The 26,518-nt window shown below is 42.8% G+C and overlaps 1 protein-coding gene and 2 pseudogenes across 15 annotated transcripts in view; 2 read left to right on the forward strand and 1 right to left on the reverse strand.

Annotated features, from left to right (window-relative positions):
• RUBCN (rubicon autophagy regulator) overlaps positions 1 to 26,518 on the reverse strand; it is a 62,736-nt gene that overhangs the window by 18,410 nt on the left and 17,808 nt on the right. For 4 of the 13 annotated variants that reach the window (XM_079766414.1, XM_079766412.1, XM_079766410.1 and 1 more), the window contains exons 2-10: positions 20,813 to 20,966; positions 10,251 to 10,334; positions 8,120 to 8,279; positions 7,388 to 7,494; positions 6,360 to 6,516; positions 5,197 to 5,730; positions 3,867 to 3,911; positions 1,758 to 1,853; positions 956 to 1,071 (exon numbers count right to left, since the gene is read on the reverse strand). In XM_079766414.1, coding sequence (XP_079622540.1) covers positions 956 to 1,071; positions 1,758 to 1,853; positions 3,867 to 3,911; positions 5,197 to 5,730; positions 6,360 to 6,516; positions 7,388 to 7,494; positions 8,120 to 8,279; positions 10,251 to 10,334; positions 20,813 to 20,966 — 1,453 coding nt within the window. Of the gene's footprint in view, positions 1 to 955; positions 1,072 to 1,757; positions 1,854 to 3,866; positions 3,912 to 5,196; positions 5,731 to 6,359; positions 6,517 to 7,387; positions 7,495 to 8,119; positions 8,280 to 10,250; positions 10,338 to 20,812; positions 20,967 to 26,518 lie in introns of all 13 variants that reach the window. The other 9 variants (XM_079766409.1, XM_079766421.1, XM_079766417.1 and 6 more) reach the window with 6 other exon arrangements.
• LOC307096810 (large ribosomal subunit protein uL15-like) lies at positions 10,347 to 13,549 on the forward strand (annotated as a pseudogene). The gene has a single exon. The product of its transcript is annotated as a large ribosomal subunit protein uL15-like (transcript).
• Positions 13,732 to 14,807, forward strand: LOC307097195 (pre-mRNA-splicing factor SPF27-like; annotated as a pseudogene). Its single transcript has one exon. The product of its transcript is annotated as a pre-mRNA-splicing factor SPF27-like (transcript).

The following is a 26,518-nucleotide window of genomic DNA, read 5'->3' on the forward strand; positions in this document are numbered from 1 at the left end:
TGGCCTTCCTGGCCTATTTTCCACATAAAAATATGACAGAGAAGAGTCCTACATTTCCTATCAGGGTCTTTCCTAAAGCCATACAGCGGTACACAAAGTATTAAGTTAAATGTGATATCTCAAGATAAAGTGCTACAATTTGTAAGCTATAAAATTCTACAGGAACATTATTTATTACACTAGAGGCCCGATGCACAAAATTCGTGCAAGGGGCTCGGCCCTCACAGCCCTGGCTGCCTCGAGGCCCTGGCTGCCTTGCCGCCCCATGGCCCACCCTGCAGAAGGTCGTCTGTAAGGTCATTCCACCATTCAGTCTACTTAGCATATCAGCTCTTTATTATATTTAGGAGGATAGCTGAGCTTTAGAACAAAATATAGAAGTTGGTTCTGGAAAGAGTTTTTCCCTCAGGCTCCAGGGTCAAGGAAACAACAATCAGGTGGCTAAAATTCAATCCTTCTCTGTCCCAGGCAGCTTCTAAGACAAAATCAGTAATATTCCTGGACTTGATGAGGAGCACAACTCCCTGAAGAGTTCTCCAGAGAGAGAATTCGTTGAGCTTATCTTTATTGTGAACTTACCTTTTCTATAGTCTATCCTCATGTCACTGCAGTGTGCCCCAAGACCTCTTTCGAACAAATGGCGCCCTAGCCAGTTTGGCTCAGTGGATAGGGCATCGGCCCTCGGACTGAAGGGTCCCGGGTTCAATTCCAGTCAAAGGCACATACCTGGGTTTCAGGCTCGATCCCCAGCCCTAGTCAACTAATCAATGTGTCTCTCTCACATCGATGCTTCTCTCTCTCTGTCTCTCCCCCTTCTCTCCCCTCTCAAAAAATCAATGGAAAAATATCCTGAGGTGAGGATTAACATTAAAAAAAACACACAAATAGAACAAATGGCACCGCAGCCCCTCAGATCTCCTGACTCATGAGCTCTTAGATTCTTTAGATTCCTCACCTTTTCCAGGTCTGCACAGCTGCCAAAGTCTTGCTCGGACAGGTAGCTGATAAGGGACTGTCCTTCTGATGGTCTTCGGAACATGCCTTCACCTGAGCATAGGTACTGTCCACCCTCTGTGGGCAAATGGAATGTGAATATGAAAAGCTCTGCTTTGAAAAGCATATCTGTTTGACAGTCACGCTTCTTCGAGAAGTCTGATGTTTTTACCATTAATGATGGTCTCGAGTTTTTCCAGGTAAAAAGGTATCTGCCTTCTAAAGGAATTCCTCTGAATGTCAAATCCCACAGCACAAAGCCTCCTGGGTAAAGAATGATGGAATGGAAAGTGCCTGGAGAAAATTCTTTCACCACCTAAGTTTAAGATGACATACTCGCTCTCCTACCCCACACACAAAAGAAAACAAAAACCTGTGCTGAGAATCAGACAAGGAAACCACTGGCTCCTTCTTATGGCTGATTTCCACGGGGAGCTTATCTTCTGGTAATTAAGCCCAGACACTCAAAGGCCTCTTTACAAGGCCCCTCTCACCCCCTCAGAGAGCCATTCCATCTGGCTCAACAGACATTCCTAGTGATAACACCCATAGCACGAGAGCGGGTGGGACCGCTAAGTCGGAGCGGAGCGGAGAAAGGGAGGGGCAGTGTGATTTCTAGCACAGGGGTGGAAACCGATGGGAGGGAGAGAGATGCTGTATGGTGAGTACCCTCCGCAGAGCTGAGACAGCCACACAGCTCAGAGTTTAGCAGGCACGAGGGGAGAGCAAAGACACAGCTGCAGCCCTGCCTTCCTAGTACTCACCATACTCCATGTACAGGGAGCTGGGTGTGCTGACTTCACTGCTCTGGCCAGAGTAGGGCAAGGGGCCTCTCAACTTCGACTTATCATTGCAGGACTCTAGTGTCAGTGGCCACCAGGAGTAAAAACACACACACACATGAGCAACAGTGACATCTCCAACTCTGGCGTTTCAACATTTAACCGCTCCCATTCCCGATGCCCTCCCAAACAGGAGAGAGGTGGCACACCAGCAGGGAACAGTCCAGGAATGCAGGAACACATGGGAAACCAGTACGTTCTAAGGGGAAAAGAGAAAAAAACAGGACCCAGAACGAAACACAAAGGGGAGAAATAAATCAAATGCAAGTGGATTTATGAATTTAGTCCTCTGTTCTTCCATCTTCTTACCAAATGTTCCATAATCATCAGCCAACTTCTACCCTCTTGACAAACCAATTTATAAAACTGTCTTCACGTGGTAAAACAAAGATAAGCACATTGAAACTTTACTGATACCTTGACACGAGGTTTAAAACAGTATCAGAAGGGTTAAATTCACTAAGGAAATACGAGAATATGGCTTCTCTTCAACCTGAAATGTAAATGTGTCATTCTTACAAATTTAACCCGTTTCTGAATGGGCAGAACAGCAAAACGAAATCCAGCAATGTCCTTAACACAAGCACCAAGACAATGCTACAGAAAGCAAGGATGATGCCTGCAACCAAAGGGCTGGAGGCCCAGCCTTACTGAAGAAGGAGGAGGGAGGTTTTAAGAGAAAGCTGGCAGAGTATGAAGTGCATGGATAGAAGTTTTCAAGGAACCGTGAGAGTTGGGAGTGGAGAAAGAGCAGCAGGCAGGGCTTGCAGGAAATGAGAAAACTGATATTCTCCAAAGGGAAACAAAATTCCAGTGTCACAGAAGGAAGAGCAGGCAGGAAAGCAGGTGGGTGCCTGGGAAATGAGCTGTATGCTCAGGGAGGATGAATGACTGAGCTGCATCCAACCCATTTCCCTGACAGACGGTGCCAACTGGTCAGCTGCTCCTCTCACAAAACATGCTACTACGTGGTGAGAGATAACGTTGTGTTCTCCTGGGCCTCAAAGATTTCCAGTGGTCCTGGCAGGGGGCTCTGCTCCTCACTACCGAACTGAAGCAAAAACCAGCAGTTACCATGATGCCTTGTTAACAAACCATGACTTGGAAAGGACCTTTGAGGTCCCCAGTCAAACTCAATGTACAACATAAACTCCAACACCAGCACCCTATTTCCTTACAATACGTAAAGGCCATCCAGCTGGCTTACTGAGCTTTCTACCTCCTGATGCTAGCCCATTCAACTGAGATGAAATCTGTCACTTGAAATGTCCTCTTACAATTTCTCATCTCCTTAAGAACAATGCTCCTTTAAACAATGGTCTCACAGACTTACTCCTCTTTAACCTTATCTTTTCCAAACTAACCCATTACCAGGAGAACATGGTTTTCAGTCCTCCCTCAGCACTCTGTTTTGCTGACACTCTCCAGTGTTAATATCTCCATGCATTATGGTACAACATTCAGTTTGAACATACTGTGACAACCAAAGAAACAGACTAAGTCACTAGAAAAATCCTATGAATGGCTGGAATGAGGGGTGGGGAGAACCTGATAAAGGAAGGAAGACGGGTGACAGGAAAGAGGAAACAGGAGAGGCCAAAGGCATGCATCCACATCCAAGACCACAGAAAGGGAAGAAAACCCATTCTGGTGTTAATTCAAGGAAAATAAAGAAATCCGTTCTAAGTACTCAGCTGTAAGAAAAATTCTGCCAGTTTCATCATGATGCCTTAGACAATATAGCAGCTTCAGCTTCATCTTTGGACAAACAGGATTGACAAGTCTTGAGTCTGCCTCCCAGAGCAGCTGGGAGACTGAATGAAGTATTTGGAAGTCGTGGGCCGAAAACACGTTATGCAAAATATTGGTGTCGTTTTACACCCAGGTCCAAGCATCACAGCAGGACCAGACTAGCCAGACTTGATCTGACACCAGAATGGTAAAGGAGGTTCTGAACCAAGCACATCGGTGACAGAGGAGCAGCAGCAGGAGGAGGTGGTACACAGAAAGGAGGAGGACTGGCTCCCAAACCTGCAATGGGATCTTCAACTATAATGGTGATATTCCTGGGGCCTCCTGTACGAAGACAGACAGGTGCAGAGAGTCCAGGTGGAGGAAATGAGAATAGAGAAAGTGAGAAAAAGAGTGTCCTTTTATCTAGCCAGGTGGGGATTTAACTCCCGAGAGGGAACCCTTGTGCTGAAGGAGGGATGACTTGTACAAGAAGCTGCACATGACCCACACTCCCTCAGACCCTTCTGCTTAGGTTTTCTCCGGCTCCCTTTCCAGTGCAGGTTACCGTGGGTTCTGGAATCCAAGTGGATTCAAGAACGAGGACAGGTAAGTATTACATGCTCAAAGACCAGCAGGAGATGTGAATTGAGACTCTAACCCAAGCACTCTTCACGTCTAAAACAGCTTGTGCGAAGACAGGCTTTGACTTGGGAGTTTATTTTCTAAAGAGTTCCAATAAGCCAAACCATATTTTTGACAGGAAAATAGGGACAAAAGTTTGCTATTCAGAAGTTTCAGATGAGGGCCTTAGCTCTCACCTTTCTAGAAATTACAAAGAGAAATCAATGGCAGCTCTAGCTGCTAAAGGAAATCCTTCCTTTTTTTGTCGTTGGATTTTTTTATATTTTATTTCTAGGGCTTTCCCACTCTGAACTGGCTTTAAGCACAATGGAAATCCTCTTACAAATGAAACCCAACCAAAGCCTGCCGGACACCGTCAACCCCAGAAAGATGATGGCAAAAGCAATGAGCCCCACTTCCCTGTGCCTACAGCACTCTCTGCTGCTAGCAGCTGGTGTTTGTGTGAGGGAGGTCTCAGTGGCCAGGGCCTCCTTACCTGACTGCCTTTCAACCGGAATTAGGGATGCACAGTCTGCCCTGCCTACTTGTTTAGTAGGTCACATCACCCCAAACCCACTCCATCCCTGGTTTCAATAAGGAAACCCTAGTATCACTTGGCCTCTCTCCTATTGGTAATACATGCTGACCAAACTCCTCGGGAATCACAGGAAGGGGGGGAATTTAATGGGATCGTTTTTAAAACTTATTAGTACTTCCCCTCTGTCTGAAAGATACATTTAAAACTCAAACTGTGGTGAGTCACACTACGTATGCTCTGATGCTAAAGAACTAGCGAAAGAATCCAGGAAAGCATTTCCTATTTAGCAATGTACAAAGGAACAAACATAAATATTCTGAGAGAGATTCCTTGGGTAACCCTATTAGATTACAAACTTCTCTCTTTTGTTAGAAGCATAACTTCTCTTTCTGCCATTTGAAGATCCTTCCGCCCTAAGAAAAATTCAGGAGACCACCTTCCCAACTAGGGGCTGGTGATTAACATTACCTGGGGCTCCTCTGGAGACAATGTTGGTATCCGAATGGGAGCGAGTATGGCTCTTCTTTGTTCCACTGGTGACAGTGAGTGCCTGTCCCTCTGAGAAGCTGGACCTGCGAAGGACACTGGACAGCTGGCTCTGCCCACCTCCCTCTTGGTCCACTAGGGAAGAAGCAGCAGAAGCTGGCTTCTGGGAACTGCTGGAGGAGAACAAATTGGAGCTGCTGCTCTCAGCATTGCTGCTGTGACTCTGACAAATGGCGGTCCGGCCTCGGGAGTCCAGGTTGCCGATGGCCAAGTACTCGGGCCCTTCACTGGCATCACTTGGGGAATCATTCTGGCTGCTGACCCAGGATGATTCTAAGGGGCTGGTCAGAGTGCTGGAGCTCATCTCATTTGGAGTTGAAGGGGAATCCCTGGTTAATGCAGAGACTGGAAGCAGAGGGGCCTGGATGGTTTGATCCTTTGCTGGGGAAATGTGCCCTCTGCTTTCTTGAGGTTTCCGGGGAGGGCCAGAGAGAGAAAAGGAAGTAGATCTTCTTTCTAGGGTATAAAAAGAAAGGGAAGGGAAAGGTGACCTGGAAGCCTTTGGTATATACGAAGGGCTTCTCCACAACTAAGGATCAAACTCCCTATCATTAATCGGTGCTCAGAACACATGGCGTCACCTTAGAAAAGGTAAGTCATTTAAGGTGAGTAAAAAATTACTTAGAAGCAGCTAGGTCAAGAGAATGAGCTCTTGAGACAGTGACTTCGTGGCTTGTTAATATGCATTCCTCATCTAAAATGAGCAATAATAACATTTACCTCATAGGACTGTTTTGAGGATCAAATGAGATAATACATATAAACTGATAATAACAGAGCCTGGCACATGGTAGGCATTCAATACACGTTGGCTATTATTATTGAAATGCATTCTTGGCAATGAAGATTAGAAACACAGGGGACTCTAAAACCACCTCTCTTTACTCTGTTACTTCAATGATTCTACTGAATTATCTTAGGCTAGCTGCCATACACCTTTTTAAGATCTCCACTATTAAGACATGAAGTTTGACAAACTATACCAACTCAAGGCTCTATCTAGACCCAGCTTGTGAGCACCCACAAAGTCTTCTTCTTTCCCGTCTAGGAATACCTGTCATAACTACCCTGTCCTGCTCCCATACCTGGGCCGTGGTTGGGTACAGATTGGTGGAGGCTAGAGAAGGACCCAAAATAGGAATGCTGACCGGAGCTGGTTGGAGGGGTACATGTGGAACCAGGCAGAGCTGTCAGGCTCTGGCTCTTTGTCACCAGCAGTGGGCTCTCATGCTTCCCGGCAAACTAAAAAAAAAAAGTCAGAGTCAATGGTCAAGGATAGAGGTCCTCAGAGAGGCACTAAGAACTACAGAAACACAGGTAGAAGCTGGCCTTTGGCAGCAGGCTTGGACTGCTATGCACATGGAGTCAGAAGTCAGACCAGGCTTCAAATCCAGGTCCTATCACTTATAAGCTATTTGCTCCAAACTCTGGGCAAGTGACTTATTTACTCTACCCTCAGTGTCCTCCTTAGAGAGTTGTGATGATTAAATGAGATGATGTATGAATTGTGCATAGTATCATGCCTGGCACATACATAGTATGGTAACTAAGAATAAAATTTTTTTTTAAACCAGGAAAGGTAGGGTATACCTCCTTAAAAGAGGTAGGGACTGTGATTCCATTCTAGCTGAGGCACTGATATTAGTGTTGGGGTAAGTGAGCTAGAGAGTTAATAATAAGCAACATCAAGCAACGAAATTTTCTTTATACTTCAAAGACAAAAATGATCCAGTATAATATTAGGCCATATTAGGTCTGATGCTATAAATCCTGCTCCTGATTCAAAATCATCCCTCTTCTCCCAGCTCTTTATCAAGCCTGCCTTTAAGGAGGTGCTTACTCAAACTAAGGATTTTTAAAAACGGTTTAAAAAAACAGATGCCTCCCTTCTTAGACAGACCTAAACTTAGGCTTTTTACTTCAATAGGTGCTTAACAGTACCTCCCCTTCTTTTCTAAGTGTTTTTTTGTTTTTATTTTTTGTTTGTTTGTTTTTAATGAAAGCCTTTAAGTTTACAACTGACTAAGTAAAGAAACATCTGGCTACAGAGGGTTACACCCTGGTGAGGCCTAGGAGGCCAGCATAAGCAAAGGTAATTCCTTTCCCCCTTTACCATAGATGCATCAATCTGGGCAAGGAGGCGGGGGTTGTTCTGTTCCACTGCTTCTAGGCACTGCAGCATGGCTGTGACGTGGGCATCGCTTAGCAGGAAAGCAGTATCTGGGGAGAAAGAAGCCACTGGTGATGGAGCCAATAGGGAGTCCTTTAGCTTCCCTGTATGACCCTGGCGAAGGTCAGGAAAGGAACGAGGGAAAAGGCAAACATGACTTGTGCAGAATCATGCCAGTGTGGAGAGAAGCGGAGCCCGCAACGAATAAAGCACAGGAGAGGCCAAGTAATGTCCAGTATGGGAGAGAGGCCAGGACAAGAGGCTTCAAACTCAGAATGACCCAGATTTTAATCCTGGCCCTCGGTGGCCTTGGCCACGCTACCTAACCTTCTTGAACTCTACTTCCCTGATTGGAAAACAGGGATATTAATACCCAACTTTCAGGGCTGTTGTTAAAAAGTATATGTATAAACGGTAGGTAACAGTGATTGGAACATGGGAACTCTCAGTAAGTAGCAGTTGTTCTTACTGGTTTGTGTGTATGGGAGTAGAGGAATACGTTTGTGTATCACATGGGAAGTGAGAGAGAAGACTGGCTACAACATGTTTCTTATTAGAATCTCTATGGCATCAAGTAAAATATGAGGCCTTGGGTAAGAGTCGTTAAAGGAAGGGTAAAGTGGAAAACGGTGAGGGGATCTATGCCACAGTCCTGGCTGAGTGACCTCTGCCTACCTGTGTAGAACTTCCTGATATACTGTCTGTCCCCAAGCAGAGGTCGGAGCTGAGCGGAGAGGCAGTGGCACTGCAGGCTATGCTGCAGCCACAGCTCTGCAATGACACGCTCATTCACGCCATCCGTGCTGCTCTGGCCATTCTCATGCAAGTTGATGAACTAGGAGGCAAAAGGGCACGAGTCAAAACATGTATATGGGCAAAAACACAGCAAGATTGAGGCCTGGAGACCTGAGAACTAAATTGAGACACGTCAAAAGGAGGCAATCACAGGTATTTTTCCTCCCGCTAGCATCTACAGCAGGGGTCCTCAAACTACGGCCTGCGGGCCACATGTGGCCCGCCGAGGACATTTATCCGGCCCACCGGGTGTTTTTGCCGCCGCTGCCTGTCCTGCTTAGCAGCCGACTTAGCAGTGTTCATAGGAATTTGTTCATAGTTTGTTTGTTTTTTAAACTATAGTCCAGCCCTCCAACGGTCTGAGGGACAGTGAACTGGCCCCCTGTTTAAAAAGTTTGAGGACCCCTGCTCTACAGATTACTGAGGAAGGAGAGGGAAGGAGGGGATTAATGGCTCTGCTGCTGGATTGGGCCACTGGAGCGGGGCTAAGCAGTTAAAACCTAATATGCAGTTCCTAGAGAAAAGAAAGCTCCTACATCTGTCTCTATGTTCTAACTCCAAAGAAGCGTCTTTTCTGGGGTACTCAGAAGAAGGATAAACTCGATCTGTTCCTTCTCTCACAGAGTCCTCTATTTCAGACGGCCTTCACAAAAGGATGCAGCAAAAACCTGGGGGAAAGAATCTAGGAAAATGCCACCAAAGAGAAACCTCTTTTGGCCTCTAGCCACAGCATTCATTCTCTATTTGACACCTCCTTCTGCATGGCTGTTTCTGAAAGCAAGGTCTCAGCCCAGGATCAGTGCAAAAAAAGGATGGACGGCAATTTCAAGCAGCTTCTAAGAGTAAATGATTGTAGCAATATATTTTATAAAAGAAAATTAGAGGGGGGGTTTGGTGGGAAAAGTGAGGACAAAAAATCTCCATAAAAAAATCACTGGGCTCTGGCCTCTTCTTCATAAAAAAGGATAGTGTAAGACCTATCCTTGTTATTTGGTTCCCTTACCATTTAAAACCAAGTTACTGCCCGGCCAGTGTGGCTCGATGGTTGAGTGTTGACCTATGAACCAGGAGGTCACAGTTCAATTCCTGGTCAGGGCACATGCCAGGGTTGCAGACTCGGTCCCCAGTGGGGGTGGTGCGGGAGACAGCCGATCAATGATTCTCTTTCATTGATGTTTCTATCTCTCTCTCCCTCTCTGAAATCAGTAAAAACTCATTTAAAAATAAATTAATTAAAACAAGTTACTTTTCCCAACATCATCTCAACAATGAATCTGGCAGTGGGTGGGATATACATTAAATAAGACTGGCCATGAATCAATAAGTATTGATGATGGGTGTTGGATATTTTGGAGTTCATTACACTGTTCTCTTTAATTTTATATACATTAAAATTTTTCCATAAGAAAGAGTTAAATCAATAGATACATAAATTTGGCAGAGACTGATCTGGAACTAGCTGTGTAACTCTGGCAAAGTCATCTAACCTCCTCCGGCTTTGTTCCCCTGACTAGAAATTGGGGGTACTATGATGAGCTGAGAGGATAGAAGAGTAGAATGCTATGATGGTAGCCAAAGCTGATAGGAACATGTTGGGCTCCATTTGACACTGGCCTTCAGAAACCTCACATTTCTTTCTAATTGTTGTATCTTGTCTCCTTAAACAGTTATTAGAATTTCAGTCCCACTTTCCCCAACCACTTCAGGGAACATCTTAACATATACCATATACCCTGGATTTTGAAAAGCCTCCCTCTGGTCCCATTTATGCAGATCTTTTGAAAACAACAAAACTTTTACACCCCTTCCCCAAATGAGAGAAAGTGGCCAGAACAATGGGTTTGAAAATTTATTTTTTAAAGCAAATAATCCTCCCCTTCAAATCAGTCGTGAAGGGATCATTTCCTCTCCTCGGTTATAAGAAACTTGACACACACCACCCTTCTATCCTAGGGGACTCCTCAAACAGAACATCAAACAATGAAGCCTCGTGGTTACCTTCATCTCTTACCTTCTCCACGTGAAGGGCTGAGTGGGGACTCAGCCAGCGGATGTCTTTCACAAACTGCCAGTAATCAGTTTGGCGGCAACACACCTGCTGTGGGAACACACATGGTAAACAAATCACTACCATTCTGGACCAAATCTAGTTCTGGTGTTGACATTCAAAGAGAGATAAAAGCACAACCTTCCTTCGTCTCAACAGAAGTTCTCAGCAGCAATAAAAGGAATACATATACATGTTCACCTTTTTAAAGGATAACTTTAAAATCATTGTAATTGTTCATTTGAATAAGTAATTCGTACATATGACATCGAAGGTTATATAATGAAAATAATCTGTTTTCTACCCTTCTCTCTCCACCATTCAACAATAAGAAAACAAATCATTTGATTTTAAAAATGGGCCAAAGACCTTAATAGACACCTTACCAAAGAAAATATGCACATGGCAAATAAACACATGAAAAGATACACTACATCATATGTCACCAGGGAAATACAAATTAAAATAATACGATACCACTATATATACCTATTAGAATGGTCAAAACCCAGGTCAATGCCAACATCAAACGCTGGCAAGGATTTAGAGCAAAAAGAACCCTTATTTACTGCTGGTAGCAATGCAAAATGTTAAAGCCACTCCGGAACACAGTTTGGTAGTTTCTTGCAAAACTAAACATACTCTTACCAGATGGTCCAGTGATCACACTCCTTGTTATTTACCCAAAGGAGCTGAAAACTTATGTGCACATATAAACCTACACACGGATGTTTATAGCAGATTTATTCGTAATTATCATAACCTGGAAGCAATAGAAATGTCCCTCAGTAAGTAATGGATAAATAAACGGTGGTGCTCTTCCATCTCGGCCACCGACATGCCATCCAGACTGAGGAAGACCCGAAAACTTGGGGGCCCTGTGAGCCACGGCCACAGCGGCACGGCCACAGCGGCACTGGCAAGCACAGGAAGCGCCTGGGGGGCCGCGGTAATGCTGGTGGCTCGCATGATCACAGGATCACCTTCGACAAATATCACCCAGGTGACTTTGGGAAAGTTGGTGTGAGGCATCACCACTTAAAGAGGAACCAGAGCTTCTGCCCAACTGTCAACCCTAATAAACTGTGGACCCTGGTCAGGGAGCAGACCCGGGTAAATGCTGCCAAAAGCAAGACTGGAGCTGCTCCTATCACTGAGGTGGTGCGATCGGCTACTACAACGTTCTGGGGAAGGGAAAGCTCCCAAAGCTGCTTGTCCTTGTGAAGGCCAAGTTCTTCTGCAGAGGAGCCGAGGAGAAGATGAAGGGTGTTGGTGGGGCTTGTGTCCTGGTAGCTTGAAGCTACGTGGAGGGAAGTTCATTAAAATGTCCACAAGTTGCCAAAACCGGTTTGGCTCAGTGGATAGAACGTCGGCCTGCAGACTGAAGGGTCCCAGGTTTGATTCCAGTCAAGGGCATGTACCTTGGTTGCGGGCACATCCCCAGTGGGGGGGGGGGGGGGGGGGGTGCAGGAGGCAGCTGATCGGTTTCTCTCTCATCGATGTTTCTAACTCTCTATCCCTTTCGCTCTGTAAAAAATTAATAAAAATATATATTTTTAAAAAATGTCCACAAGTACTTTTGTCTTCTGGACTGAGTGTAGGTCCTTCGGCATCTCTATTTCCCTTTTACTTCAAAAACCTCCTTAACAGGTTCTAGGAGTTAGGGTATCAAGGCCTGGGGAAGAAAGTATGCAAGAGATAGCACCAACACTTAGAGGCCTTTGGGCCGTTACCTGACTTGAACTTTTCATTTACAGGGTGAGAATGATACCTGTCGGTAAAGTGTCTGTGTGTGTAAATAAGTATTAAATAGTTGAAAGGCAAATAAATAAATAAACGGTGATACATTCAGACAATGAAATGTTATTCAGCACTAAAAAGAAACGTGCTATCATGCCACAAAAAGACATGGAGGAAATTTAAATGCATATTACCAAATGAAAGAATTCAATCTGAAAAGGCTACATACCTTATGATTTCAACTATACGACATTCTAGAAAAGGCAAAACACTATGGAAACAGTAAAAAGACAGTGGCTACCAGGGTTTGGGGTGGGGGTAGGACCGAGAGGATGAATAGGTGAAACACAGAAGACTTTTAGGGCCATGAAACTACTCTATATGCTACTATAATGGTAGTGACATGTCATTAAAAATTTGTCCAAACCATAGACTGTTTAAGACCAAGAGTGAAACCTAGTGTAAAATATGCACTTTGGGTAATAATGATGTATCAATGCAGGTTCATCAGTTGTAGCAAATGTGCCACTCTGGTGGGGAATGCTGAGAGTGGGAGAGGCTATACACGAGAGAAGGCAGGGAGGTTATGGGAAATCTCTGTACCTTCTGCTCAATTTGGCTAAGAACCTAAAACTGCTCTAAAAAATAAAGACTATTAAAAAATGTTAGGTTCACTTAATAAACCACTTTTGGGGGGAAATCAGTAGAAAAGAAAAATTGGTTAGTAAAAAGTAGATAAATTTAGACATTCTCCACAAACTATAGGCCAAAATAAATTCCAGCTAAATAAGAAGGAGGAAGAGGAGAAGGATGAGGTTGTGGGCTCAATCCCCAGTAGGGGACATGCAGGAGGCAGGTGATCAATGATTCTTTCTCATCATTGATGTTTCGATCTCCCTCTCCCTTCCTCTCTGAAATCAATAAAATATGTTTCTTTGGTTTTGGCCCTATAGCCAAAGACTATTGAATAAATGCAATTTTAGATGTTTTCAATTAAAACAAAATGTTTGAGTGATATATCTTACCACTGTTTAATAAATCAATCAGCTAATGATTCAGATCATGAAGAAGGCTTTTCCTGCTATAAAAAAATGATATAGCCCTGGCTGGGTTGTTCAGTGGTTAGAGGTCATGAATAAATTTTTTTTCTTTCTCTCTCCCTTCTCCTGCCTCCCCTTCACTCTCTCTGAAGAAGGAGGAGGAGGAGGAGGAGAAGAAGGAGGAGGAGGAGGAGGAGGAGGAGGAGGAGGAGGAGGAGGAGGAGGAGAAAAATCAACAGAGAAAATATCCTCAGGGGCAGATTTAAAAAGAGTGTCAAAAGACAAACTAGGAAAAAAATATTTATAACTTACATTACAGACAAAGGACTAATTTTCTTTTTTATTAAATTAAATTTATTGGCTCTGACTGGTTTGGCTCAGTGGATAGAGCGTTGGCCTGTGGACTCAAGGGTCCCAGGTTCGATTCCGGTCGAGGGCATGTACCTTGGTTGCGGTCACATCCCCATTAGGGGGTGTGCAGGAGGCAGCTGATCGGTGTTTCTCTCTCATCGATGTTTCTGACTCTCTGTCCCTCTCCCTTCCTCTCTGTAAAAAATCAATAAAATATATTTTAAAAATAAAAATAAAATAAATAAATTAAATTTATTGGGGTGACATTGGTTAACACATTATATAAGTTTCAAGTGTATAATTCTATCATATGTCATCTGTATTTTTCACAGTATGCTCACCACTAATTTTCTTAATAACTATAGAGCTCCTACAAATCCACAAGATAAAACTAAAAATTTTAGGAAAATGGGGGGAAACAGAAAAAAATTCACAGGGTATAAACAGACATAACTTGCTAGAGGGTAATTTAGCAACAACTATCAAAACTGAAAAGCACATAGCCTTGAGAAAACTCGGTGAACCTAAGCTCGGTGGGCACGGGTTTGGTGGCTGCAGAGGCTGCAATGCTGTATTTTGACAAAGGTTATGAAGTGCCTGGTGTGCGGGAAGGACTGCAGGGCTGGTGGAGAAGCAAACTCACAGACATCAACCTACAAAGAACTACCTGACAGCCCCGGGCTATTCTGCTTTTGAAACCAACATAATGAGAAATAAATTTGAAAGACTGGCTGTTCGTCAACCAATTGCATTACTCAGTATAAAACTACATGAACTTCCAGCCCCTTCCTCGGGTCAGAAAAATGACGTTGCTGCATGGCAAGAATATAAACAATTCTGTGGCCCAGTCAGAGCATCAAGCGGTTCGAATTGAGAATCCAGAACTAATGTCACAGTATGGATGCAATGTCTGGGAAATATATAATGAAAGTCTAGTTCACAAGGTAGAACATGCACAGAAAGAGCTCCAGAAGTTAAGTAAACATATTCAAGATTTAAACTGGCAGCAAAAGAACATGCAACTCACAGCTGGATCTAAATTAAGAGAAATGTAGTCAAATTAGGTATCCCTGGTCAGTAAGAATTATGAGATTGAAAGGACTATAAGTGCAGTTAGAAAATGAAGTCTTTCAAATAAAGCAGCAAGATGGAGAGGCCAACAAAGAAAACATCCGACAAGACTTCTGGAAAGACAAATTAATTTGGTGGGTAGAAAGGAAGGCAAGTTGGACTTTCACAGATCAGGCACCTGAACTATGAAGGATAACAGCATCTTATGGGAATCATCAGTGGTTAAGTGTTTAGAAACCATAAAAAATTGATTATTGTATTTGTACATGAACAAAACCACAAATTTCAACTTGGTGGTAAAAAAAAAAAAAAAAGAAAAGCACATGCCCTTTAGCCTAACAATTCTATGTCTAGGAATATAGTAAAGGACCAAGTGACCTATATACAAGGTCATTCATTGTAGCATTATTATTAACAGCAAATGACTGGAAGCAATTTGAATGTCCACTACCAGGAGACTGGTTAAATAAATTATGGTATACACATACAATCAAACATTACAAAATGATAACTGTAAAAAAGAATGAAGCTCTTCAATGATTTTATTTATTTTTAATATATTTTTATTGATTTCAGAGAGGAAAGGAGAGGGAGAGAAAGAGAGAAACATCAATGATGGCAGAGAATCATTGATCAGCTGCCTCCTGCACACCCCCACTGGGGACCGAGCCTGCAACCTGGGCATGTGCCCTGACCAGGAGTCGAACCATAACCTCCTGGTTCATAGGTCTTTGCTCAACCGCTGAGCCATGCCATTTGGACTAACTAACTATTTTAAATAAATTATAAGATATATCAAGTGAGAAAAGCAAGGTACAGACTAGTGGTTATAGTGTCCTTTTATTTATGTGAAAAATCAGGTGTAGCAAAGAAAATTATGTATTCACTAGAGGCCCGGTGCACGAAATTCATGCACGGGGGGAGGGGTGTGTCCCTCAGCCCAGCCTGCATCCTCTCCAATCTGGGACCCCTCGAGGGATCGGGCCTAAATGGGCAGTCGGACATCCCTCTCACAATCCAGGACTGCTGGCTCCCAAGCACTCGCCTGCCTTCCTGCCTGACTGCCCCTAACCGCTCTGCCTGCTAGCCTGATCACCCCCTAACCACTCCCCTGCCAGCCTGATCAACGCCTAACTGCTCCCCTGCCAGCCCTGTAACCCCAAACTGCCCTCCCTTGCTAGCCTGGTCGCCCCTAACTGCCCTCCCCTGCAGGCCTGGTAGCCCCTAACTGTCCTCCCCTGCAGGTCTGGTCACCCCAAACTGCCTTCCCCTGCTGGCTTGCTCACCCCAAACTGCCTTCCCCTGCTGGCTTGCTCACCCCTAACTGCCCTCCCCTGCAGGCCTGGTCCCCCCCCAACTGCCCTCCCTTGCAGGCCTGGGTCCCTCCCAACTGCCCTCCCCTGCTGGCCTGATCGCCCACAACTGCTCTCCCCTGCTGGCCATCTTGTGGTGGCCATCTTGTGTCCACATGGGGGCAGCCATTTTGACCACATGGGGGCGGCCATCTTGTGTGTTGGAGCAATGGTCAATTTGCATATTACTCTTTTATTGGATAGGAGGATATTTACTTTTTTTTTTTTTTTTTTGCAGAGAGGAACGGAGAGGGAAAGAGAGTTAGAAACATCTATGAGAGAGAAACATTGATCAGCTGCTTCCTGCACACCTCCTACCAGGGATGTGCCCGCAACCAAGGTACATGCCCTAGACCGGAATCGAACCTGGGACCTTTTAGTCTGCAGGCCGACGCTCTATCCACTGAGCCAAACTGGTTAGGGCAGGATATTTACTTTTATAAGCATAAAAATTCTCTGGAAAGAAACTGGTAAATAGTAGTTACCTATGGAATCAGAAGGAAACAAGACATTTTACTGGATATGGTTTTACACTTTTTGTTTTTTTAACCATATAAATGTATTGTCCATTTAAAGAATTAAATATTGCCTGGCTAATGTGGCTCCATGGTTGAGTGTCAGTAGACCCTTGAACCAGAAAGTCACAGTTCAATTCCTGGTCAGGGCACATGACTGGGGTTTCAGGCTCGATCCCTAGTGTGGGGTGTGCAGGAGGCAGTCAATCAATGATTCTCTCTCATCATTGATGTTTCTATCTCTCTCTCCCTCCCTTTCCCTTCCTCTCTCTGAAATCAATAAAAATATACTTTTTTAGAAAATAAATAATAATTAAATATTTTAAAACAAGTTATGGAGTGATATATACAGTACAATCTTAATATTTTAAAAAGCACAGAAATATGAAGTGATATATACAGTACAATCTTAATATTTTAAAAAGCATATAAATGTACAGAAAAAAATAATAAAATCTACCAAAATATTAAAGAGTGATTGTTATTGCTATGGGAGGACTAAAAGATAGCCTATATCAGTGGTCGGCAAACTGCGGCTCGCAAGCCACATGCGGCTCTTTGGCCCCTTGAGTGTGGCTCTTCCACAAAATACCACGGCCTGGGCGAGTCTATTCTGAAGAAGTGGCATTAGAAGAAGTTTAAGTTTAAAAAATTTGGCTCTCAAAAGAAATTTCAATCGTTGTACTGTTGATATTTGGCTCTGTTGACTAACGAGTTTGCCGACCACTGGCCTAGATGAAGGCTGTCAAGGAAAATGAGATTTTCTAAGAATATGGTCATTTACAGCTTTCCTAAGGCCCTGATTAAAAAAAATATGTAATACACATTCCATAACACATCCTTATGAAAGCACAAAAGAAATGACCCACATGAATCATTATACCCCTCCCCCTCTCCAAGGGCAAATAGCTTCTTGATGACACAGCAGCCAGACCTTTGAAAGCCTTAGTCTTTAGGGAGGAAATGAAAGGGAAAAACAAGTCCTTGACACAGACTTCAATGTTTAGGTCTTTACAAGGCAGAACAGAGCAGTGGTGAAATTCAAATGAACCTTTGGTTTCTATTCTTCCTACTAGGGCCTATAGTGAGTGAGAGAGAGAGAGAGAGAGAGAGAGAGAGAGAGAGAGAGAGAGAGAAAGAGTGTGTGTGTGTGTGTGTGTGTGTGTGTGTGTGTGTGTGTGTATGAATCGTTCATTTGAGAATCTCATTGACTTCACTATTTCTTCATGACACATTTTCTCTTCCTGGCACAGATGGTAAAATTGTCCTGTAATATGGTTGGTTAACTGATTACTCTAGATGATATTGTAGAATTAGTAATAGAATCCTTTTGCTACCAAGACACAGGTACTTTAATCACTAGAAGGCAGGGCCACTAATCTGGTAGCTATTTTGGTCATCAGTCTGGGAAACTTGTACTGAGTTTTGTAAAACATGTTGGCATGATTCCCAAGTTTTTAACTTGGAATACTGAGTAGCTGGCAATGTCACAAATTAGTATTAAAAATACCAGGAGGAAGGGCAATCTCATGAGAGAATATAAGTTTGTTTTGGGTCATACTGTGCTTAGTCTGGAGGACAGCCAGCCAGATAATATATAGCAGACAGCCAGTCTTGTGGACCTGGAGTTCAGCAGAAATGTTTGAGCCTAAACAATGCAAGTGGATAAGACTGCTTCAGGAAAATGAACAAAGAAGAGATAAGGACATAAGACAGAACCCCATTAAAAGCTAAAATCCAAGAGGAAGAGATTCCAGGGAAAGCAACTAAGAAGGAGTGGTCACAGAAGTCGGAGGTCTCCATGACATGATAAAATAATAATGCCATAAAAGTCAAGGTCTGATGGTGGTCAATAGTGAAGAACATAAGACAGCCCTCAAAGGAGAAATATGTTAATTGGATTTGATAACATGAATGTCATTCTTACTTAAATTTTAGTACCAAGATCATCAGTGCTAAAGGAAGAAGGCAGATTGCAGTGGGTTAACTTATTTGTTTTGTAAATTCCAATGTTCATAATTATTTTTGCCATAGGACTACATGAAAGTTAACTTGAAAGTTTAAAAAAAAAAGAAACATTTATTAATTACCTATGTGCCATGAACTTCAGTAGGCAAATTTGTATGCTTTTACATTTAATCTTTCCATCAAATATTATGATATAAATAACATTATCCTAATTTTTACAGATGGCAAAAGCAAGGCTCAAAAGATATCTTATTACCTAATAGTTTAGACTAATAATTTCTCATGTTTTTCTAAATCTTTTCATATATTATCTCATTTAATTCTCACAACACTCCTATGAGGTGGGTACCAGTGTTATCGCATCATTTTACAAATGAGGAAACAGAGGCACAAGGAGTTATATAACTTACCACATAGTGGTAAAGCTAAGATTAAAATATGAGAAGTCTGACTCAAAAGTCTATAATTATAACTATGATGTCATTTTTTCCCTCAAGGACCTGAGCAATGAGTCTGGATGTAAAATCCAGGTTCTGACTAATTCTAAAGACTTTTGTCAGATTGCTATACAATTTAGCCTCCAAATTCCTAGAATGGTTTTTTAATAATGATGACCATTAAGAACAATTCTTGCCCTAACCGGTTTGGCTCAGTGGATAGAGCGTCGGCCTGCGGACTGAAAGGTCCCAGGTTCGATTCCGGTCAAGGGCATGTACCTTGGTTGCAGGTACATCCCCAGTAGAAGGTGTGCAGGAGGCAGCTGATCGATGTGTCTCTTTCATTGATGTTTCTAACTCTCTATCCCTCTCCCTTCCTCTCTGTAAAAAATCAATAAAATATATATATTTTTAAAAAAGAACAATTCTTTAAAGGATAAAAAAATTTTCCCATCTTTAAAACTAATTAAAAGAGAAGGCCTCATTTTCAGAACTTACTTTGAATAAAGATAATCTAACCTAAGCCAACTTTCCCACTAAATTCTAAAAATCCAATAGGGCCCTAGCTGGTTTGGCTCAGTGGATAGAGCATCAGCCTGCATACTGAAGGATCCCAGGTTCAATTCCAGTCAAGGGCACCTGTCTGGGTTGTGGGCTCGATCCCCAGTAGGGGGCATGCAGGTGGCAGCCAATCAATGATTCCCTCTCATCATTGATGTTTCTATCTCTCTCTCCCCTCTCCCTTCCTCTCTAAAGTCTATAAAAATATTTTTAAAAATAAAAATCCAATAGGAACATTGGTTTAAAGATATTGTTAGAGATAATATATCCAGACTTTTAGAAGGGAGGGTAGCAAAATAAATCCTATCAACTATAAATACCTTAATACCAATTCACTGATTAGATCTTTTCCAATGTGACTGCTAGTTGAGAATAAATTCTGATTAAAAAAAAAAAAAGCTAACCATGGCTCAGGGGAAAGAATTCCAGGGAAAAATACTGGGCTCTGATAGGAAAGAGCATGTGTATTTGGGAATACACAATTATGCACATATTTGTGAGGTTTGATTTTAATTTTTATAAAGATCTTTTTATTGGGCCCTGGCTGGGTAGCTCAATTGGTTAGTGTGTTGTCCTGATACGTCAAGGTTGCAGGTTTGATCCCCAGTCAGGGCACATACAAGAGACAACCAATGAAAGCATAAATACTAGTAAGTGGAACAACACATCAATGTTTCTCTCTCTCTCTCTCTCTCTCTCTCTCTCTCTCTCTCTCAAGTCAATAAATTTAAAAAATATATTTTTAAAATAAATAAAGATTTTTAAAATTTGATTTACAGAAAGAAAGGAAGGGAGAGGGAGAGAGGGAAACATCCACGTGAAAGCAAAACATCACTCGGCTGCGTTCTGCACGGCCCCTATTAGGGGTAGAGCCTGCAACACAGGCATGTGCCCTGACCAGGAATCAAACAGGCAACCTTTCGGTGCATGGGAGGATACCCAACCAACTGAGCCACACTGGCCAGGACAAGGTTTGATACTTAAAAAGTAGGATACCAGACCAATGACTCACTTGACAAACTTATCCAGACCAAACCTTACTTAAAACACTGCAAATGAAGTAATTGCCAAAGATAAGCAAAAACTATTAAATATTAGCGTCCACTCATTTTTAATACTCAAATCTTATTAGAATGTTTGAGGATATTACGGAAAATAAACTCAACATCAAAAAGTTTATATTTTAAAAAGCAAGCTATAACTACAACTACTACTCATAAGTATCAAACAGTTGTCTACAAAATAACATTCATAGGACATTCTAAAAATGACAATATTCAATAAATATTTCTCAGATGTGTCCTACAATAATCTTAAGAGGAAAGTCCCAATGATTGTCCTTATCCTATTCCTCGTCATCATATTGTACAGTCCTTCCCTCCAGGGCTCACAGACTAGTGGCCATCATCTTCTCCCTGCCAACAACTTAATGCAACTGTTTCTTTCCAACAACTAATTCACCCAATTTGACAAAAAAGAAGGTCTCCGTACCTTGTCATGGATGAGCCCATGATAGAGGATGCTCTGCATGTCCCTGCAAAGCCGTTCCAGGCCACCATACTTGGACCAAACGTTGGGGCTGTTGGCTGACACCAAACCCTCCACAGTAGTCTTCAAATTACCCAACAACTGCCAGTGCTCCCTCCTGCAAGAGCATCAATTATACCAATGGTTAGTTAACTTGCTGTGCCTAATTTTGATCATGTCAAAGAAAGTCTAAGGCAAGAAACCTTCTGTCCCACATCCTACCATTCTCTCCCCTATTGATTTTTTACGTGGTCATAAGACCCAATTCTGAGAGGATGGAAGATGTAAAGAACACCAAGATTTAAAAAAAGAAACAACTCACATTTACATGGCATATTATGCTTTGCAAGGTGATCTTCACCCACTATCATTCAATCCTCACATAAGTAGCCAATAACCTGTGATCCTGGGAGTATGACCCATCAAGATCCTTTTCTGGACCATGGACAATATATAAAGAGATGTGGACATTTGCTCAAAACCAGAAATCTTGTGCCAAACAAAAAAGCAGGAAAAAAAAAAGACTTTATATTACTACTAGAGGCCCAGTGCACGAATTCGTGCACAGGTGGGGTCTGGCCAGCCTAGCCCCGATTGGGGCCCAATCAGGGTGAGGGGAGGGGCCGAAGATGATTGGCCAGTGGGCCCCACCCCCAATTGGGGTCGGGGGCCGATTGAGGGCAGGGCCAGCCAGCCCCACCCTAAATTGGAGTGGGGGAACCAGTTGGGGGCGGGGCCAGCCAGGGGGAGAGGCCGTGGGCAGTAGCCACTGGCCTTGCCTCTGATGGGGGTGGTGGGGGCTGATTGGGGGTGGGGCCAGCCAGAGGAAGGGGCTGTGGGCAGTGGGACGGCAGGCCCTGCCCCCAAATGGGTTGGGGGGGCCGATCAGGGGCCAGCAGCCAGGGGGAGGGGCTGTGGGTGGTTGGCTGGCCAGCCCCACCCCTGATTTTTGTCAGGGAGGGGGGGTGATCGGGGGTGGAGAGGGGCTTGGGGGAGGGACCACAGGCGATTGGCTGGCTGGCCCTGCCCCTAATCAGAATGGGGGGGCTGATCTGGGATGGGGTCAGGCGGGGGGGGGGGGGGGGGGCGTGCTGCAGGAAGTTTGCCAGCTGGCCCTGGCCCCTATTGGGGTCAGGGAGGCAATTGGGGGTGGGGCCAGCCAGGGGAGGGGCTGTGGGCCCATGGGGGCAGGGCAGGCCAGGGGGAGGAGCTGCAGGAGGTTGGTCAGCCAGCCCCACCCCAGATCGGGCCGGTTTGCTGGCCACAGTGAGCGTCATAGCGACCAGTTGTTCCAGGGTTCCGGTTGCTGGCTTTTTATATATATAGATATTTCCAGCACTAAGTACACATACCTAGATACAAATATTATGGGTAAGATCATAAATTGCCCATTGTTTTTTTAAAATATTTTTTTATTAATTTCAGAGATAGGAAGGGTTAGAAAAAGGAAGGGAGAGAGAGAGAAACATCAATGAGGATAGAAAATCATTGATCAGCTGCCTCCTGCACACCCCCTACTGGGGATTGAGCCGGCAACCTGGTCATGTGCCCTGACCAGGAATGGAACCCTGACCTCCTGGGCTCCATCACTAAGCCACACAGGCCAGGCTGCCCATGATTTTTCCCCTGTGATTTTGTAAGCAAAAATTGCGATAAAAATGTTTTAAGTTTGCACTGAGCCATTTTGGGACATGCCCCCAAATCAACTATTCTCACATGCCAGGGCTGTGGGCTCAATCCCCAGTAGGGGGTGTGCAGGCAGCCGATCAATGATTCTCTCATCATTGATGTTTCTGTCTCTCTCTCTCCCTCTCCCTCTCCCTTCCTCTCTGAAATCAATAAAAATATATTTTAAAAAGAAATAAAGCACTTTAGTGGAAAAGTTTAAAAATTGATGCCAGATGATCTTTAAGGTTCCTATTAAATCCCCAGCATTTTCTCAACAGAGTTTCCAACCCATAAAAACTCAAAATCAACTGGAATTAAATGAAAAAAGTTGGATGCACTGAAACAAACTGGATAAGGAAAACATAAGGAGATGAGGCATCAAATTCCTTCTTTTAGGTCCCCAATTGTTATGCTGGGCACTTTACCTTACCCCTTACTTTCTTTTTAGCATATGACTCTTTCCTCTTTTTTTTTTAATATATATATTTTATTGATTTTTTACAGAGAGGAAGGGAGAAGGATAGAGAGTTAGAAACATCGATGAGAGAGAAACATCGATCAGCTGCCTCTTGCACACCCCCTACAGGGGATGTGCCCGAAACCAAGGTATATGCCCTTGACCAGAATCGAACCTGGGACCCTTGAGTTCGCAGCAGACGCTCTATCCACTGAGTCAAACCAGTTAGGGCTCTTTCCTCTTTTTAAGAACAATAATGAGAATGGTCATAATTTCTTTAAGGAACTTTTACCATAACAATTTACATTATTTAAATATCTACAGGTATGGGAGGATTCTGAATTGGAATTCTTTCTATCAGTACTCAAAATGAACCTCTCTTACACATTTTTGTACATTTTCTGAGCATCTTTAAAAAGTAGATGGGTACAGTAAAGGCAGACATATAAAATAAAATGAATGAAGCTCGGTATGGTATACGAGTATCATCTAGAAAGAAAAACCCAGATGGATCTTGCTCTGGTCTTCTGACCTGAAAGCCTTGAGATGAAGAATTTATTCAAACTGAGAGACACCGGGTTTTCTTAATCTTACGACATTAAGCATTTGAGTCACCAGACTCCCCTGTTCTATTTCTTTCTCCACCCCCATTTTTATTGAGATATAATTGACGTATAAATTTATATTAGTTTCAGATGCACAAAATAATGATTTGACATATATATATTGCAAACTGATTACTACAATAAGTTTCATAAATATTCATCACCTCACATAGTTACAATTTTTTTTATGATGAGAATTTTAAGACACTCTCTTAGCAACTTTCAAATAAACAATACAGTATTGTTAACTATAGTCACCACACTGTATATTACATCCTCAGACTTATTTATTATTTTTTCTTTTTTTCCCCTCTCCTCAGAACTTATTTACCTTATGACTGTACCTCTGGACTACCTTTACCCATTTCCCCTCCCACCCCCCTCGACACCCCACCTCTGGCAACCAACAATCTGTTCTCTGTTGCTATGAGTTTGGGTTTCTCAGATTCACATATAAGTGAGGTCATACAGTATTTGTCTTTTATTGTCTGACTTATTTCACTTAGCATAATGCCCTCAAGGTCCATCATACTGCTGCAAATAGCAAGATTTTATTCTTTATGGTTTAATAATATTCCATTGTATGTGTGTATAAATATCACATTTACTTTTCTTGTTGTTGTTGTTAATCCTCACCCAAGGATATTTTTCCACTGACTTTTAGAGAGAGTGCAGGGGAGGGGGGAGACAGAGAGAGAGAAACATCAATGTGAGAGAGACACATCAATTGGTTGCCTCCCGCATGGGCCTCAAGAGGGGCTGGGGATTGAACCTGAAACCGAGGTATGTGCCCTTGACCAAAATTGAACCTGGGGCCCTTCAGTCTAAGGGCGAACACTCTACCCACTGAGCCAATCTAGCTAGGGCTATCACATTTACTTTACCCATTAATCTGTCAGCGGGCACATAGGTTGCTTTCACGTCTTTGCTATTGTAAATAATGCTTCAATAAACACAGGGGTGCAGATATCTATTTTTTAAGTCAATGCATATCTTGAGATAGTGATTTTGTTACCTTTATCTATGTACCCAGAAGGAGAATTGCTAGATCATATAGTTATATTTTAAATATTTTGGGGAATCTCCATACTTTTTCCATTGTGGCTGCACCCATTTATAATCCCATCAATGGTGCCCAAGAATCCCCTTTTCTCCACATCCTCACCAACACTTGTTATCTCTTGTCTTTTTGATGCTAGCTCTTCTAAAAGTGTGAGGCGACATCTCATTGTGTGTTTTTTTTAATGCATTTTTATTGATTTGAGAGAGAGAGAGAGAGAGAGAGAGAGATATCGATTGGCAACCTTCCATAAGCCCCCTACTGGGGATCAAGCCTGCAACCCAGCCAAGTGCCCTGACTGGGTATCACACTGGTGCCCTCTCAATGCATGGTATGACACTCATCCAACTGAGCCACCCCAGCCAGGGCTCATTGTGGTTTTGATATGCATTTCCCTGGTGATCAGTGATGTGGAAAACTTTTCATGTAACTATTGGCAATTTCCCTGTTCTATTTCTATACCAACTCTGAGAGATATCTCAAGATAACTAAGATGTACACAGGACTGAGGTGGTTATAAAAATGTCATTTATTGTTGTACTGTGAGAAACTGCCATTACAGAGGCCAACTGACTGCCAACTTTCACTTGACTCTCCATCTCCTATGCTTCCTCAGAGCTAATCTGACCAGTTCTGACTGATACAGTTTCTACATCCCAACAAGTTACAATCAAGTCTTGCAGGCATGACAGCCAGTCTGGTTCCTCAAGTTACTATACATATGTATGTTCTCTTTCATTCTATATTGATCTTACAAGCTTAACTGTCAAAGGACATCATGATAAATCCTGAAAGCAGACACCAAGTACCTTATCATCCGAGGGCTTTGGTTCCAAAATGATGCAAAAAAGCACTGAAATCCTAGAAACCTTGAGCATTCAGATCTACTGACAACTTCTCTGGACAAAACTAAAGAATGTTTTTTCCCCACAATAAAGTGTCCCTGAGATCCAAAGCTACAAAAGAACGTGCCTCTTGCTCTAAGATACATCAAAACATCTATATTTGGTGCATGCTCATGTAGAAGAAAAGTAAACCTAAAAAAAAATTTTTATTTATATAGCTAGTCTGTTTAGTGTTTTTACCTTCTTAGGGTCCTTTAATCTAATTATATAGTTATCATTTTCAGAGTTGAAATACTAAATTCAATGGAAGCCCATACACAGTGGTTGGATTAATCCTTTCATACCTGAATCTAACATGCAATAAGCAGATCACCAAGAGAAATCAAATACCCCTCCCCATTTGTTAACCACAGTATTTCCTAGGTTAAACCCATGTGATAGTAATTCTTTGGATGGCACCACCCTGTATTCACATGTAACCTTTATCTGGGCACAGGTCAGGACTTTGAAGTTATTAGGTTCAAAGTACCCGTTGCAGAGCCACTTCTGCAAATATACAGTGTTCTCCTTTATTCAACATAAATTAAAAGCAGTCTTTCTAAGCTGCTCACCCTGTGCCAAGGAAGAACAGGCCTAAATGCAAGGGCCAGCATAATCCATCTCTACCTCCATCATTTTCATTAACAAACAGTAAAGCCAATCTCAGAATAAAATCCTACCTGTTTTCCTTTGGGAGGATTTTGACTACATTCCTCCTTTAAAGAGGAACAGGAATTGCTTAAGCAACTCAAATAAGGATATTCAAGGAAAAACAGTTTTCTTAAATGCCAACTCAGTCTTAAGGGTGCCAAATCACAATCAGCAGTGACACTCAAGGTAGAAACAAAAAAGTTATAAGCAAATGTTATTTTTTAAAGTAACTAAATAAGCAAAATAAATAGTAAATAAGTAAATATGATGCAATTTTAAAGTGAGCCTCAATCCAAGAAATATATATTGGCCTATCTTCAATCCCCAATGCTCTTTTTCATGGTA

The sequence above is a fragment of the Cnephaeus nilssonii genome, assembly GCF_951640355.1.
Source record: "Cnephaeus nilssonii genome assembly, chromosome: 3".
NCBI classification, from domain to species: domain Eukaryota; kingdom Metazoa; phylum Chordata; class Mammalia; order Chiroptera; family Vespertilionidae; genus Cnephaeus; species Cnephaeus nilssonii.